Source organism: Nothoprocta perdicaria, unplaced genomic scaffold (genome assembly GCF_003342845.1).
Source record: "Nothoprocta perdicaria isolate Ctin4 unplaced genomic scaffold, notPer1 scaffold_157, whole genome shotgun sequence".
NCBI lineage: Eukaryota > Metazoa > Chordata > Aves > Tinamiformes > Tinamidae > Nothoprocta > Nothoprocta perdicaria.
In genome coordinates this window covers 1164120-1178460 of record NW_020454727.1, presented here as the reverse complement: position 1 = coordinate 1178460, position 14341 = coordinate 1164120, and the positions used below count along the sequence as shown (strand labels likewise).

The 14341-nt window shown below is 44.4% G+C and overlaps 3 protein-coding genes and 1 long non-coding RNA gene across 4 annotated transcripts in view; 1 reads left to right on the top strand and 3 right to left on the bottom strand.

Moving 5' to 3' along the window:
- CERS4 (ceramide synthase 4) overlaps positions 1–7949 on the top strand; it is a 30377-nt gene extending 22428 nt beyond the window's left edge. The window contains exons 4-12 of the mRNA XM_026035200.1: positions 438–555; positions 1636–1754; positions 2557–2614; positions 3469–3519; positions 4257–4349; positions 4690–4818; positions 4999–5105; positions 5449–5605; positions 6314–7949. Of these exons, the coding sequence (XP_025890985.1) occupies positions 438–555; positions 1636–1754; positions 2557–2614; positions 3469–3519; positions 4257–4349; positions 4690–4818; positions 4999–5105; positions 5449–5605; positions 6314–6505 (1024 nt within the window). The 3' untranslated portion in view covers positions 6506–7949. The remainder of the gene's footprint in view (positions 1–437; positions 556–1635; positions 1755–2556; positions 2615–3468; positions 3520–4256; positions 4350–4689; positions 4819–4998; positions 5106–5448; positions 5606–6313) is intronic.
- On the bottom strand, positions 2959–4271 carry LOC112943902. Its single transcript, XR_003248677.1, has 2 exons — positions 4219–4271; positions 2959–3358 (listed from the first exon to the last, which is right to left on the bottom strand). It is a non-coding gene; the product is annotated as an uncharacterized LOC112943902 (long non-coding RNA).
- A 420-nt stretch (positions 7950–8369) lies between the features above and the next one.
- LOC112943899 (kelch-like protein 23) lies at positions 8370–11534 on the bottom strand. The gene is made up of 3 exons (XM_026035199.1): positions 10613–11534; positions 9618–10029; positions 8370–9115 (listed from the first exon to the last, which is right to left on the bottom strand). Exons 1-3 carry the CDS (start codon positions 11532–11534, stop codon positions 8803–8805), a joined length of 1647 nt encoding a protein of 548 aa, XP_025890984.1. The 3' UTR covers positions 8370–8802.
- Positions 11535–12339: 805 nt separating this feature from the next.
- Positions 12340–14341, bottom strand: part of LSM7 (LSM7 homolog, U6 small nuclear RNA and mRNA degradation associated) — a 2225-nt gene continuing 223 nt past the window's right edge. The window contains exons 2-4 of the mRNA XM_026035167.1: positions 14108–14198; positions 13595–13666; positions 12340–13257 (exon numbers count right to left, since the gene is read on the bottom strand). Coding sequence (XP_025890952.1) covers positions 13115–13257; positions 13595–13666; positions 14108–14198 — 306 coding nt within the window. The 3' untranslated portion in view covers positions 12340–13114. The remainder of the gene's footprint in view (positions 13258–13594; positions 13667–14107; positions 14199–14341) is intronic.

Here is a 14341-nt window from a genome sequence, read left to right as displayed (position 1 = left end):
GTGTGCAGTGCATTATAGTCAGGGTTCTGCATGGAGSAATGACCAACATTTTGGGCTTATCATCAGTCTTACGCTCTGCAGAAGCCGCCAGCAGGGCAGAGACCAGGGGCAGGGCTGCTGCTTTGCCAGCTTTGGTGGCACACCATAATCCCAGACACCCAAACACAGTGGATTTGGAAGTTAACAAAGCAGGACAGTAGAATACGATTTCCACTTTTTTTTGTGTGTGTGTGTGTGTGTGTTTTTTTATGATTTTTTTCCTATTAGTTTCTCTATCTACCTCATCTGTTCAACATAATTGTGCTTAGACTTAGAGTTGTGGGAGGCAGCTGTTGTCTCTGACACCCCTGTGTTTTACAGTGCTGCAAAAGAGCTATGAGGCATCTCACTGCTCTGTATATCTTTTCTTGGCTGAACCTTTTGCTTTTCTCTTTCAGAACCATAGCCCTGCCCCTCAGTGGCAAACTGGGTGTGCGGGACAAGCTGAGACCAAAAGCTCAGCCCAACCCCGTGCTGGAAACATTCTACACTACGCACTGCAAGAACCCAAAAGAGGTGAATCCTTTTCTTCCTCTGCTTCCCTCTACATTTAACCTTCCTATTGTTAGCAAAAAACAAACAAAAATCAAACAAATAGGAACAAACAACCCCCCCACACACACTTGGAATCGTAAAGTTTGCTGCTGCCACTCATATTTTGGAAGCTCAGAAATCGCTATAGCCCTGGCCACTTGAAGGAGTCATTCTACAGATGCCACCAGCCATCAGTTCTGCTTCTGAACGTGCAGAAGGAGCAGCTTTCCATAGATTGTGTTTAAAAAAAGAAATCAACTTATAGGAACAGGGATCTGCTGTCCTTAAGAAATAATAACAAATCGTAGTTCTTTTTGTGTTAGTGTTGTACATGCATTCATTTCCTATATTAGCAAACCACAGTATCACCGTGGCACATGAAATCCCTTAAGTAGATTCACATGTTGCCAGTCCCTGCAGCTTAGCAGATGTGGATTGCTTGATAATCCTGGCTCTCAGATGGGTCATTCTGTTGCCATGGAATCCAGGAGTTTGAGACTGGCCTGTCGGGAAGCCGGCTAAAGTCCTGGCAGTCGTTGCATGCACACTAAAAAGCATCAGAAAACTGCAAACCCAAAAGGTGGGTAGTTTTCCTGTGGGAGATAAAGGGAGTGATCTGGAAGATCTTGGCAGGAGAACCTGGGATCTAATCGCTGCAGCTGAGGAAGAAAGCATTGGCAGAACTGTGCTGTGTGAGGCTGCATTAGTGCTTGATCTTGTCTGTGAGGTCCCTGCATGTGACTCCTGTGGTAGGGATGGGAATCAGCTTCCTTCCCAGCTGCTCTTTGCAGGCTTCCTTAGCTTTGAAGCAATAGCTGTTACCATTATCAAGGTCCTGTGAGCACGTGGATCCATGGGCAATCCTGCAGAAATATGTTACCACATTGACAAGGCTGTYGTGGCAACATTTGAACTAGGATGGAAGACGTTTCTGATTCAAAGCAATGTAACAGATCAAGAACAGAAGCTAAAATAAAAATACAGGCATTCATACATACAATGTTGTCCCATTTGACTGTCACACCTGATTCTGAGTTTTGCTTCCTCACCTTTGTTTTTTAGGGTGAGCTGATCAATTTAGCCAAACAATGCAACCTGCCAGTCAGAAAAGTGGAGAGGTGGTTTCGGCGCCGGAGGAACACAGACCGACCGAGCTTATCGAAAAAATTCTGTGAGGCCTGGTGAGTGCTGGGAGCTTTGGCTTTCAGTAGGGCTGAGCTCTGTCTGCACTGTTCGCTGCCTCCTCTTCCCATCGGAAGGTTAGACCAGAGCACAAGAAACCAAAGATCGTGAAAAGCTCCCTAGAAAACTGTTCTACCCTGAATTTTCTTATGGAAGGGTTCATGAACCAAGTGATTTCCATCCTAACATCCCTGCTCCTGCAGTGAAGCCCCACTTATTCACCACACTGCCACAAGGATGTGTGGCAATGTGGTGTGTTGAGTATTACCCTGAACTTGTCTTCAGTCTTAAGATCTGAGAGTTTATGCAGTGACACAGTGACACACAGTGGATCTGTAGCACCACCCAGCGACTTATTTTACACAGCATTTAAAGCAGTTGCCATACACGGGGTGGCCAGGGGATAGAAATGGATCTAGGATGTAGCGTTCACCAGAATTCCCAGAATCTTCTGCTAAAAGCTCTCAAGTTACTCCCTCTCCAAAAACCCAGGAGAGGACTGTTTTTATCTGACTTTTACACATGCATCTACTGGTGCTGGGATGGCTTGGGAGGATTCTCTAGATGCTTTTAGTCAAGCAGATYCTCACATTTTCTTCTTTCTCTAAAGCAGAAGAATTGCTCATTATGAAGTCGGTTGAATGTGTTAGAGACATGCAGAGAAACACTCCTGTTGCCATCTGGACAGACCTTGAATATTTATATGTATTTTGTCATACAGATATTCTTTGAACAAATGTCTGATTGATACACAGATTTGCAGCTTTGTGTTAATGGGGTTCTATTTTGTTTTGTTTGTAGCTGGAGGTTTATATTTTACATCATTTCTTTCTTCACTGGACTTGCTGTTCTGTATGATGTGAGTATACAAGCAATGTCACCTGCTGTTCTATCTAGTTTTATGCATYTGTTTTATCTATCTTAAGAGATCACAAACCTCTTGAACTAGGCTTCACTTAGCATATTTTACAACCTCTTTGTAAAGAAGTTTCCTCTTTGTGTGGCAAAGCAGAAGTAAATTTGGGTTGTGAGCCGCTGTCTGCAGCTGTGAGAGTACCTTTCTGTGATGTGAGAGGGTACCTTGACTTGTGACATTCCCTGACATTCACATGTTGATTTTATAATTGAGTAGTATTTTAATATGCATTTATTTTCATGAATCACCTTCATTCCTTTTGAAAAATTCATCTGCCAAAATTTCTGTGAAAGTTTCTAAGCCGCCAAGTTTCTAGTCAGTACCAACTTTCTGTGAAGTATAAACAGGATTTTCCAGAGGTTCGTTACATAACAGATTGCAGCATGATCTTCCCAGAGCAAAAAGGTCTTCCTGAAATTCTGCGGTTCAAGCCATAGAGATTCTTAATGAAATACTCRTAAGAATATTTTAATATATTCAAAACATGTTTTTTCCATCCCTTGAGTTTGAAAAAGGCTAGAGAGGTTGGCAGAAATTTTCCCCAGGCTATTTTCTTTTCTTGGAAGTGGGTTTAAGCATGTGAAATTTCAGCTCAGTAGGCATGACTTGGCAATGTCACAAGCAACTCTCAGTCAGAAAGTGGAAGTCTCTTGGCATCTTAATTTGAGACGGYGCTACCAGCTCTGCCTGTAACAAAACAGCAAATTCTGAAATAGTAACACGCAAAAGGAATTGGGCAGCTAGCAGGAGAACGGTTCTTCTGGCATTCTCATATTTGGGTTGCATTTTCTTTCCAGAAGCCTTGGCTTTGGGACCATAGAGAGTGCTGGACAGGATATCCACAACAGGTGAGTCATCCGGGAATGAAAATTGCAGTTGAAATTCATGTATTGCTTTTAGAGTTCTTTCCAAATCAGGTTGTATTAATAACAAAAGAGAGGGCACTAAATTGAATTGAATAAAGTTCAGGTCAGTAGGCCCCAAGAGTTAACCACATTTCTCTCTAGCCAGAACATTTTTGTATCTGTCTTAATCTAAGTCCTGAAAATCCTTAATCTGAGTCCTCGAAAAATCTTTCTGCTCTCACTCAAAGGCAGAAATTTTAGGGTAAAAGAAGTTTAAAAGTCAAAATATTCATACAGGTGTTATTTGATTGGGAATGGAAGACTAAAACGTATCCGGTCCTGTTACGTTTGCAGTGCATGTCTTTTCCAGCAAGATCCAAGTCAACAGGAGCCACACAATACTTTTTAACACCTGTAACAAACAGAAAGGACCAAAACCAGAGCTAGTAATATGTCACTGGAACAGGAAAACAAAGGTCAAGGACATAGCAGTGTCCTTGCAGGGCCAAGGAGCTTATTAATTACAATCCCTAGTAAGAGACCATGCCTTATGCTAGAGATAAGGACAAAAGAAATCTAAAAAATCTAAAAAATCTAAAAGTGAAACCTAAAGCTGCAAGAAGCAGCCCGTGTTGGTTTGGTGGTTTGATATTTCTTTGGCCTAGGAAGAAGTCTTCCCTTCCAGCCCTTGCTCAACCTTACCTGATGGGTTTATTTCTGTCTCCTCCTTCACATTGCAGCCTCTCCAGCCATCTCTATTCTGGTACTACTTGTTGGAGCTCTCCTTCTACTGCTCGCTTGTCTTCACCCTGCCCTTTGATGTGAAGAGGAAGGTGAGTGACAGCCCCATGGAAGAGTCAAACACAGCACCCAASCCTGTCTCATCCTCTTGTTATTCCATCTTCTGATTTGAGCAGTCACCAGWCCACTGCTGTAAAGAGGGAGAGAACATTCTTCGCTGTGAGATTCTCAGCTTACGCTACAAACTCTTGGGTCTCTGGGTTGCATATATTTCTAGAATGTGTCTGGTCAGAGTTGTAATGGGTTAGACCTGATAGTGGGAGGTTTCTCACCTAACTGAGCAGAGAGATTTCATTGCCACTGCAGGAGGCACGCTCTAAGCAGGGAGAAGGCACGCAGCACACGTAATTCACTCCTGTCTCCTTTCATCAGGACTTCAAGGAGCAGATAGTCCATCACGCTGCAACCATCTTCCTCATCAGTTTCTCGTACTGTGCCAATTACATCCGCATTGGGACACTGGTGATGGTGATTCACGATGCGTCCGATTGCTTCCTAGAGGTGAGCTCCACAGCTTAGCTGCAAGGCAAAGCGTTGGTGGCGTTGGTGCTCCTCAGCCAAACTTGGTGTCTGTATGTGGATCTGCTGCAGTAGATTGTATCGTCCCTGGTTCAYCCCCCTAGAGTATGTGCAGATGAACTGTCTTGCTCTGCTGTCTCTTATTGCACTTTGTCTTTCCAGCCAACTAAGATACTCAATTATATGAAATGGAAAAAAACTTGTAACTGCCTCTTCATGATCTTCTCAGCTGTTTTCCTCATCAGCCGTCTGGTCATCTACCCCTACACGTGAGTCCGTGTTGTAGTCAATGGGAACGGAAAAGCTGCCTCACCAGAGGCAGGATAATTCAGCTGAACGCTGAATCTCTTGAGCAGCCCTTTCTGTTCTTGAGCCCGTATCTCTGCTCTCTGCATAGGCTTCAGTGCCACATGGCTGCTGAGGGTATCTTGGGATGGCCTGCTTTGGAGTTCATAGAGCAGTCATAAATGCTTAAAATATATAGCAGAGGAGGCATCCTCCTGAAGGCTTGTTAGGGGAAGAGACCTGAAACCTCCTCTGCAACTAGAGCTTTCTGGAATTGTTTTACTACAGCACTGCTGAGAACACACTGCGATTCCCTCTCTCTTGCAGAGTACTCTATAACACCTACTATTACTCCATGGAGATATTCCAGCCCTTCTTYGGATACTACTTTGTGAATGTTCTTCTGATGACTCTGCAGCTGCTCCATGTCTTCTGGTCCTGCCTAATTATTCACATGGTCTACAAGTTCATGCTCCAGGGCACGGTACAGATCACTTTGCAGTCATGATGCACTTCATGTGTGGAGGGAGGGTCCCCTCGGATTGCTTGGTTGAGAGCGCAGGGTTCATCCAGGATGAATTCTTTCTTACCCTGACAATGATGTCTACAGAACGGGTATTTCTGTTTATGGTAGTTGTCTGGACTCTTTTCATAGCAGAAGTAAAGATGCAAGTCCAAAGCTTTCAGGATTGCACCCAAATAGTGCCAGTTCATCTCTATCAGCCATAGAGCAACTCTAAGCTAATTTCTGAGATGCAGCTGTATAAACTTGCATGAAATGAATCCCACTCTTCTTGACAACAGTCTGTAGTATCTGCTGTGAGACCCAACTGCTGTGCAGCACGAAATTCTTCCCAAAATCAAAGACATGACCTAATGGCACTAGTTTGGCCACAGGCCAGGGACACAGTCCAGAAGAGACAGGTCAGTGCCTGTGGGAGTTGACCTCATAGCCTAAGGCTACTTGTTAGCATGTAGCTGTGTCAGTCTGTCTTAGAGGAACTGAGAACTATCAAGAAAGGCCATTTGTTCATCCAGATTGCCCATGACTTCTTTATCTGCCATGCAGAGGTAGCAAAAAGCAAATCATTTGCAAGTTTAAAATAAAATCAAAAATCATGCAGGATAGATAATGCAGAGGCATAAAGTGCSACAGCACTGCTGTTGTTTTCTCATTTTCATTCTTCTGTAGATGGAGAAGGATATGAGAAGTGACACAGATGAAAGTGACAAGGATGAAGAAACAGAAAAGGTTCAAGAAAAGGAGAAGAACGGGATCACGCATTTCAACAACATCACAAGCAAGAATTGTATCCAGAGAAATGGATCCCAGCAGCAGAACAGGAGAACTCATCTCACCAATGGCCATGCCAAGGACAGATAGCTACCGTTCAGCTGAATCCAGTCAATCGTCCTTAGAAACAGTTTTGCTCATTGTGTAGATAAAAAGGAATGCAACTGTAGTATCATAGCTGAACTCCTGCTTCCTGTAAACAGAAGTGTATGTGGGTACCGATATTTGAAGGATATTTTTGGTCTTTCTCCAATAAAAGTTTTCTATGGGTTTTAGCCTTGAAGCAGATAGAAAGGGATCAAAGTGATTGGACCTGTATTAGACAGTACCATAGTTGTTGTTAAATACGTTAATCTTGAAAATTACTCAGAATAGTGGACAAACTCTGGCAATTTCAAGTCTTAACTGCCTAATGTTGTTTGGAAGGAATTTATTTAGCCCTGACCAACCTTTGGTGGTCCTGGTCTACTGCCACTAATGATTATGGCTTGCAAGTAAGTGTGAGAATCTAAATGTTAATAGCGGGACACCTCTTTTGCAAAGACTAGTGACCCGCCCATTCTTTAAAGAACTAAAAATGAGCAAAGTGGGGTAAAAGCTTTGGAAAGAGGTAGGAAAACACATTTTCTTCTCAAATGAAATGCTGCTCTGTACCATATGATCAGTTTTGAAATGATTTGGTTTTTAGTCCCTTCTGACATCAGCCTTCTTCCTGCAAAAGTAGGAGCTCCAAAGCTCAGAYTGCAGATAGTTCCCACTTAGATCACAGTCCAAAGAGCTGGAAAATCCAGAGAGTTGTGTCTCAACTGTCAGATGATCCGAATGGAAGGGACAAGAAACCAGATATTCTAGTAGAAAACATAGATCAACTGTTCATGTTTTCACCTGCTGTGATGGGAGCAGTGGGAGATCTCTAATGAGTCAGCTTGTGGTTAGAAAGGAATGGTTTCACCCCGCCCTCAGAGGAGAAAGGATCCAGAGACCACTAGAGCTGCTGAACCTTATGCTTTAACTTAGTCTTCTGACTCTAGGGCCTTTGCCTAGACTTGTCAAGAACAGGAAGATTAAAGTGGTAGTCCATGAAAGTCATGATGCAGCTCCTTTGGTGATGAAAGGATTCACCTCCTTTGAACATACTGAATGTATCTTAAATCCTGTGTAGCCTTGAGGCTGGATCGTGTAACCCCTTGGAAGAGTTAAATTAGTATGACTTGAGTTGCTGTCTTAGAAACTAAACTATAAACCCAAGGTATTAATGGGGTCACGGCCATGTAGACACTTCCCGATATGTGCCCAGTAAGGGCCAGTGATGACAGAGGAACATGGACCAAGGAAATACCCGATTCAATGAGGTGGGCACTTTCTTAAAATTAAGAAGCAAATGCCAGTCCGAAAGGACAAAAGGCAGCCAAGGGCTTCTCAGCAGTTCGCTGAGGTCACCTGAATTGTGACCAGGAGAGATGTTTGATCCGAGTCTGTCTGTGCTCATCTGAGGTTTCAGTCAAAAAGCACTGGGCGTTTTCAGAGGAAAAAGTGATTCTAGCACAGGTGATTCCAGCACAGAACACAGCATTTGTGCCTGGATCACAGTTTAAATTCATCTGGAGATAGTTTGTCTCTAAAACCTTGAGCTAAGCTGAAGTTCAAAATAAGTGCTCTGTATACTGTTATCTTGCCACTCCTCTGCAGGTGACAAGCGTTCGGGAAAGACTGTTGTATATCATTTTGTACTACTGAATGTATCAGTTCTTTATAAAGTACTTTTGAAAGCTTTGATTGCCTAGGCTTTTGCTCTTTTCTTTAACAGGTACCCCAGAGAGCTCTGGTTTGGGGGTAGATGATGAGGGAGACACAAAGAGGTGTCCTTGCCGGGGCTGATCTACCTTCAGCAACATTATGGACTCTGGAAATGCAGCCAAGACCTTGCAGCTGCTCAGTTGGTCTCCTAGGTAAAGCTGCAGTTGGCCCTGGGCAAGAGGGGACACTTTAGGGACCCTCAAAGTAGAGCTTGCCCCGGTGAAAGGTTACATCAAGGATTCAAAAGGGCTGTTGAATTTCATTAGAAACTCCTGGCCCTGTTTTCAGCTGAGGTTCTGAATACAGTCTGAGAGCTCCCTTAACACACAATTTATTATTTCTACGGTGCCTTTATAACTGATGCTGTGACATTCCTGTCCCTCCCAGCTGCCAAGGGCACAAAGAACCCTACAGGTGAGGGGTCTGAAGAGCCCTTATTTAGAGCATTTGCAAGATAGAAAAAGACAAAGATGTTAAAGAAAYAGAACTTCTTCAAAATTCAACAAATTTCCCAAACCGAAGTTGACACAAGCTAAGTCCCACCAGCTGTAAAACACTTGACCTTATAGCCAAGCTGGATTTAGCCTCGCTTATACCCAAGTATCAAATCTCCGGACAGAAACGCACCCATGAATAGGAAGGGGGCAAGGGAGTTTGTTATCTATAACCTGGCACAGGTCAGTGTAGGGATCGAAGAGCACAACAGTGGGGAGGGCACTGTTCCCCTTTCTCTGGCCAAGGAGATAAATTTGGCCATTTGCGGTGCTGCAGCCCATGTAGAACTTCTGGGTCAAACATTCCTCGTCCACTTGGGTCCATTCGTCTGTGTTCACATCGAATCGAAGAGCTCCCCCTCCTATGGTGTACAGGGCACCGTTCAGTTCTGTGACGCACAGGTCATACCTGGAAGGAAAGAGAAATCAATCCCCATCAGTAGGGAGATCTGCTCCCTGAAGTATTCAGGGCAGCATCATCAGGGCAGCTGCCATTGGCGGCTCAGGACTTGGGGATTTCTCCAGTCCAAAGTCTCCTAGGAACAGGACTGACAACACTAGATAGGGGCTGCCCTGGCTTTACCCAGCTAAGGTCTGAAAACCCCCAATCCTCCACTCCCTAAACCTGAACCAAAGCAACACCTCCTCCTTAGGAAGCACTTCTCCTTAATGTCTAACTTAAACTTCYGAAGCCATAGTCTGTGAGTAAAGACAGTGCTAAACGTAAGTGCATACGATGAAATGGATCGTGCCAACCCCGCTAGAAATGAAACCTCAGCACTGCTGGAGACATTAGGGACTCAGTTGTCATTTCGCTATGGGACACAAGCCTCTTCTCAGGTACCCTGATAACACACAAGTCTTCACAGAACCAGTCTTTGTCTGTTGGGGCTCAGAAGAGCATTTCTTACCTGGGAAGTGGGGAGAAGGAGATGACATCCCAGATGTCCGTCTCCGTGTCCAGCCTTTGCACTCCACTATAAACGTGTCCATTTTCATCAAGGCCACAGACCACATAGATTCTGGTTCCTACACTGACTGCATCTCCTCTCTCCACAGGCTGAGCCATGGGGCTCATGCTTTCCCACTCCGAGTCCATCAAAGCCAGGCGCTCCACCGCTGGAATTATCCCTTCATCCGTGCTCCCTCCGAGCACATAGAGGTAGAGCCCTGCTCCTACCGCACAGTGACTATTGCGAGAGTTCTTCATGGCAGGCCCTTCCAGCCAGCTGTTGTCCAAGCAATTGTAGATGAGCACCCAATCCACACTATACCACACAAACTCATCCCGGAAGTATCCTCCTGTCACAAAAACAAAATTCCCTGGGAATACAATAGAGAGAAATATCAGCTCTACGAAAGCTGGAAGTTGCTGCTAAGAACAGGGCTTCTCGTTTCTGCTCGGGCTGCATCCTGCTCTCTGCCCCCGAAAGAAACCCTGAGGGGTGTAAAGAAGCTCACGTGGGGAATGATGCTCATCTCTTCCATGTTCAACTGGGAAAAAATAATATCAAGGACATGAATTTGAACTGCATTTGTTACTCATCTTTGTCTGGGTCATAAGAAAGACCACAGGGAGACTGTAACAGTGAGTTTTCTAGGCCAGAACGAGTATTAAAATCCATTAAAAGGCAAATCTGTCACAGGAATGTTGCAAGGCAAAGCAGAGAAAAATGTTGCTCTTGTATTAGTTTGCAATATTTGATTTATGATCTGCTCAGACACTGGGTCCTAAGAGCACAGCAATTGCTTCCAAGACTGCGCAGAATCACAGAAAGGGTTGGCAAGGACTGCCAGGGGAGAAGCAGGGAAAGCTGAACTCGATGCACTGAGTTTTCTAAATCCCAACTTTTCTTTGCCCTTGCTCAGTCCCACTCGCATCCCTTGAGCTACATCCATATATTACCTACTGCTGCCACCGCGTACTGGGTGAGGTTCCTGCGCTGCAGGGGAGAGCGAGCCTGCCACGTCCCTGTCTTGGGTTGGAAGAGGAATAATTCTTGTTGTTCTTCGTCACGTCTTCCTCCCAGAACATACAAGGTGTCATAGCTCCGGCTAGCACGAGGAGACAGTTCCATATTTTGCCAGCTGGGTGGAGGGCAGCTGTCTAACTTCTTTATTAGTCTGGAGAAAGTATCTTTCTCTCCAAGGCGTTTGCTGCGTTTCACCAAAATATCAAGGAAGGACAGACTCAGGAAAGTGACTCTGACTTCTCCTACCAAATCCAGGAAGTCTTCCTCTCTTGTTGCTGGGTCCTCCATTATCCACCTAATAACGCTGTCAAAAACCACATCTTCTCGAGGAGCAAAAAGGTCGTCGCTCTGCAGGAATTGCATCAGCTTTTCTTTGGGCAGTGCCTTAAATTCTTCCTGGCACATCACATCCCCCCAGTGAGTGAGCGCCACGTTCATAGCAGACGCGTGCAGCTCTACACAGGCAAATCGCTGCGAGTAAGTCATGAGGCCCAGACAGTTGGAAACATGCAACTCTCGCTCCAAGAATTTCTCACACAACCGTTTCACACTGTCAAACTGAAAAAAATCAGCTGCTTCCAGTAAGCTCGTGACATTTTCTCGATTTATAAGCACTTGGGCCGTGCGAGTGAACTCCAGAAGTGCCTGGAAAGACACTGCATCCATTCCTCTAATCACTATACGGTGCTCCGAGCTCTCCCTCGTGCCCCCAAAAAACATGGCTTCAAAGTAAGGACTGTGCAGTGCGAGCACCCTGCGGCTCACCTCAAAGAGTCTCTGTCCAACCTCGAGAACGGCGTCTGTGAGCACTTCGGTGCGAGGTCCCAGCTCCCCTGCTTCTTGTGCAGACTCCATGTTCTCTAATTGCCAGGTAGTTAATTTTAACTCAGCCCTTGCGAGTCTTTACTCATATGAGGTCTCCGGAAATGTTATCCCTCTGGCTGGGATAAATAAAAGATAAGCCAAACCTGTCCTAAAAATAGACTATGTTTTCTATGCTCCTGGTTAGCTTTTCTGTCTCACTGCTTTCACAGCAATAATAGCAGGAAAGTTGTATCATCAAACAAGGCAACTTTAATTAGCTTCCACCTTACCTAAGCAAGACCATAGTGAATTATCATTGCTGTTACTCAAACAAAAAGTCTGGACTAGGAAGAAAAGGAAGGTGGAACAACTGAACTCTTCCTAAGCTGGCTACATCTCAGGAAGTTGTACACGAACAATGAACCCATTTCAAACAGAGGGATCGATTATGCTATTTTTTTTCCTTTTTTTTTTTTCCAAATCAAACTTCAGAAAGTTTGAGACTTCCTGGGGAATACACTAATTTTCCCAATCCCACATCTTTCACGATTAGGGTTTCATGCCAAATTCTACATCAACTGCAATACTTCAGTCATCATTTCTCAGCAAGTTCCATCCTTAGACGGGAGAACAGCTTTTGATCTCGTCTCTTTTGATTTCCTTACACTTACTCGCCACATAAACAAGTTTCATTTAGATTTACAAGCATGAAGAACGGCAGTGACAGTTGTACAGCACTCTTCAGACTAACAAACAGCAGGAATTTAAGAAAAGACTAAATTGTATTTATTCATTCGTAATACCTCAAATCTTGCTACTTATGAAATATAAAAGATTTAAAAAAAAAGCTTACTTACAAATGAAACTATAACCAAAACATAAATGGATATCTAAAATACAAAAATATCCAATATTTCCAGGCACTGCCTGTAACAGAACATTAGGATCTTAAATATTCTTCCTCTAAAATTCCATGCATCAAACAGACGCTTCCATAATGTTCATGTTGCTCAGCCAAGACATGCATTTACTCTAGAAGTCTAGACTTGCTCTTGAAACATGGGAACATCCTGATTACAGAGACCACAGGATATGGAACAAATCCTAGAAAATAACTTCCTACCTATGTAGCCTGTAAGGTGATAACAGAAGTAGTTCTCCTGCACATACAGGAACAAACAGGCAAATCRGACCGAAGTCAAGAACAGAAAGCCTAAAACACAATGCAAAATGCTTCCCAGCTAAGTGTTGACATCTAAGAGGAAGAAAATCATGTTCCGCAAATGTATTTAAAAATTTAAGTCATGTTTACCAATCTTYAGGGCGTTCATTACTAATATTATATGGTTGCTTCAAACTCACAATATGAAGAGGGTCTCATACAGTTTCTAGACAACATACTCTCTCCTGTCAATTCTGCCGAATCACAAATTCCACATTTATTTCAACAAAATCAGAACTTACTTCTTACACACCATGAGGCATTCTCTTGCCACTTACAGAAAGTCAAAAAATAAGCATAGAATTTCCTTTCACACCAGCAAACACACATGCAAGTTCCTCCTCCAACACAGAAACACCTCCACTGACTCAATGACTTGCAACCTTGAAGAGACAGTCCCAAGAAAGCATTAGCCATCTTGCTGCTGAATGAAAGGGTTTGGAATGGCCTCCATGCCATCCTGTGGACAAATGAGAACCACAGAAGTTCCTCTGCAGACTACCAGTCCCAGCTGGCGTGTGTCTTCTGTTAGTTTGTATTGATCATCTGGATCTGAAAAGCAGAGGTCTATGGTTACAACAGCAGCACAAGAAACCAAATATCATCAGCTTAAAAATATGCACAAATGCACAGAATTTGCCCAGGCTTCTCTAGAAGGTAAGTCACAGCTGTGCCAGCCATAGAAGGCTTTAGTTTCACAGAAAYGCAAAGACCACACAAATCCATTTAAGAGAACAAAAAGAAATTATTCTGGCTGAGTTTTTTTCATGCTTTGAATGAACTGGCCATCAACCGTACACAAAGTGAAAGGCAACTCACAGAGCAGAATGTTTCCTGTTAAGCAAGTTATTCTTGAGGAAAAAAAAAAAGATTTCTTTATGCAGATTACCTCTCATATATTCAATGGTACCATCGAGCACGAGGTTCAGAAGGGGGTCAAATCCTTTCAAGACTCCGCTAGCTATTAAAGACCAAAGAAAACAAAAGAATGATTAGAGACCCTGCCCCAACTGCTACAGGACTGTCACTCCCTCAACCAAGGCCATCAAACAAGCGCCACCACAGATACCAAACACTGCCCTTTACCACAAGGCAAAAGAATTTTCAGGCCTGTCTTCAAAACGTTTAGCTTTTTGTTATCAGACGAATTTAAGAAGACAACCCAATAGGAAAACAACAGGAGAAAAAAAAAATGTTAAATAAAATCGATAATTTATGGAATTGGGGGAGAGATTAAAGGAGAAGCACAGTAGGAAGCCTTGCAGCTCCAAGAGCAAATAATAACAAAGARAAAGCCCCCATCGCTCGTCTTTCCTTCAAGGGAGGCAACGAGGGGGCAGCGGGGCAGCCGCCGCCTCASGCGAGGCGGGACGGGGCGGCGGGGCCGCGCCGCGGGCCTCACCTTCGCGGCCGCCCTGGAACTTCACGCGGATCGTCTTGTCGATGTACTTGGAGAGGTCCAAGATGCTCTCCTTCTTCTTCTTCTCCTTGTCCTGGCGGGGGAGAGCAGGGAGAAGCGGGGTTTAGGCACCTCCGCGTGCTGCGGCGGCAGCCGGCGCGGCCGGGAGCAGCCTCCCCGCGGCCGAGCGCACCGCGCAGGACGGGCCCGCGCTCCCCGCGCGGCCGCCCCGGCCCC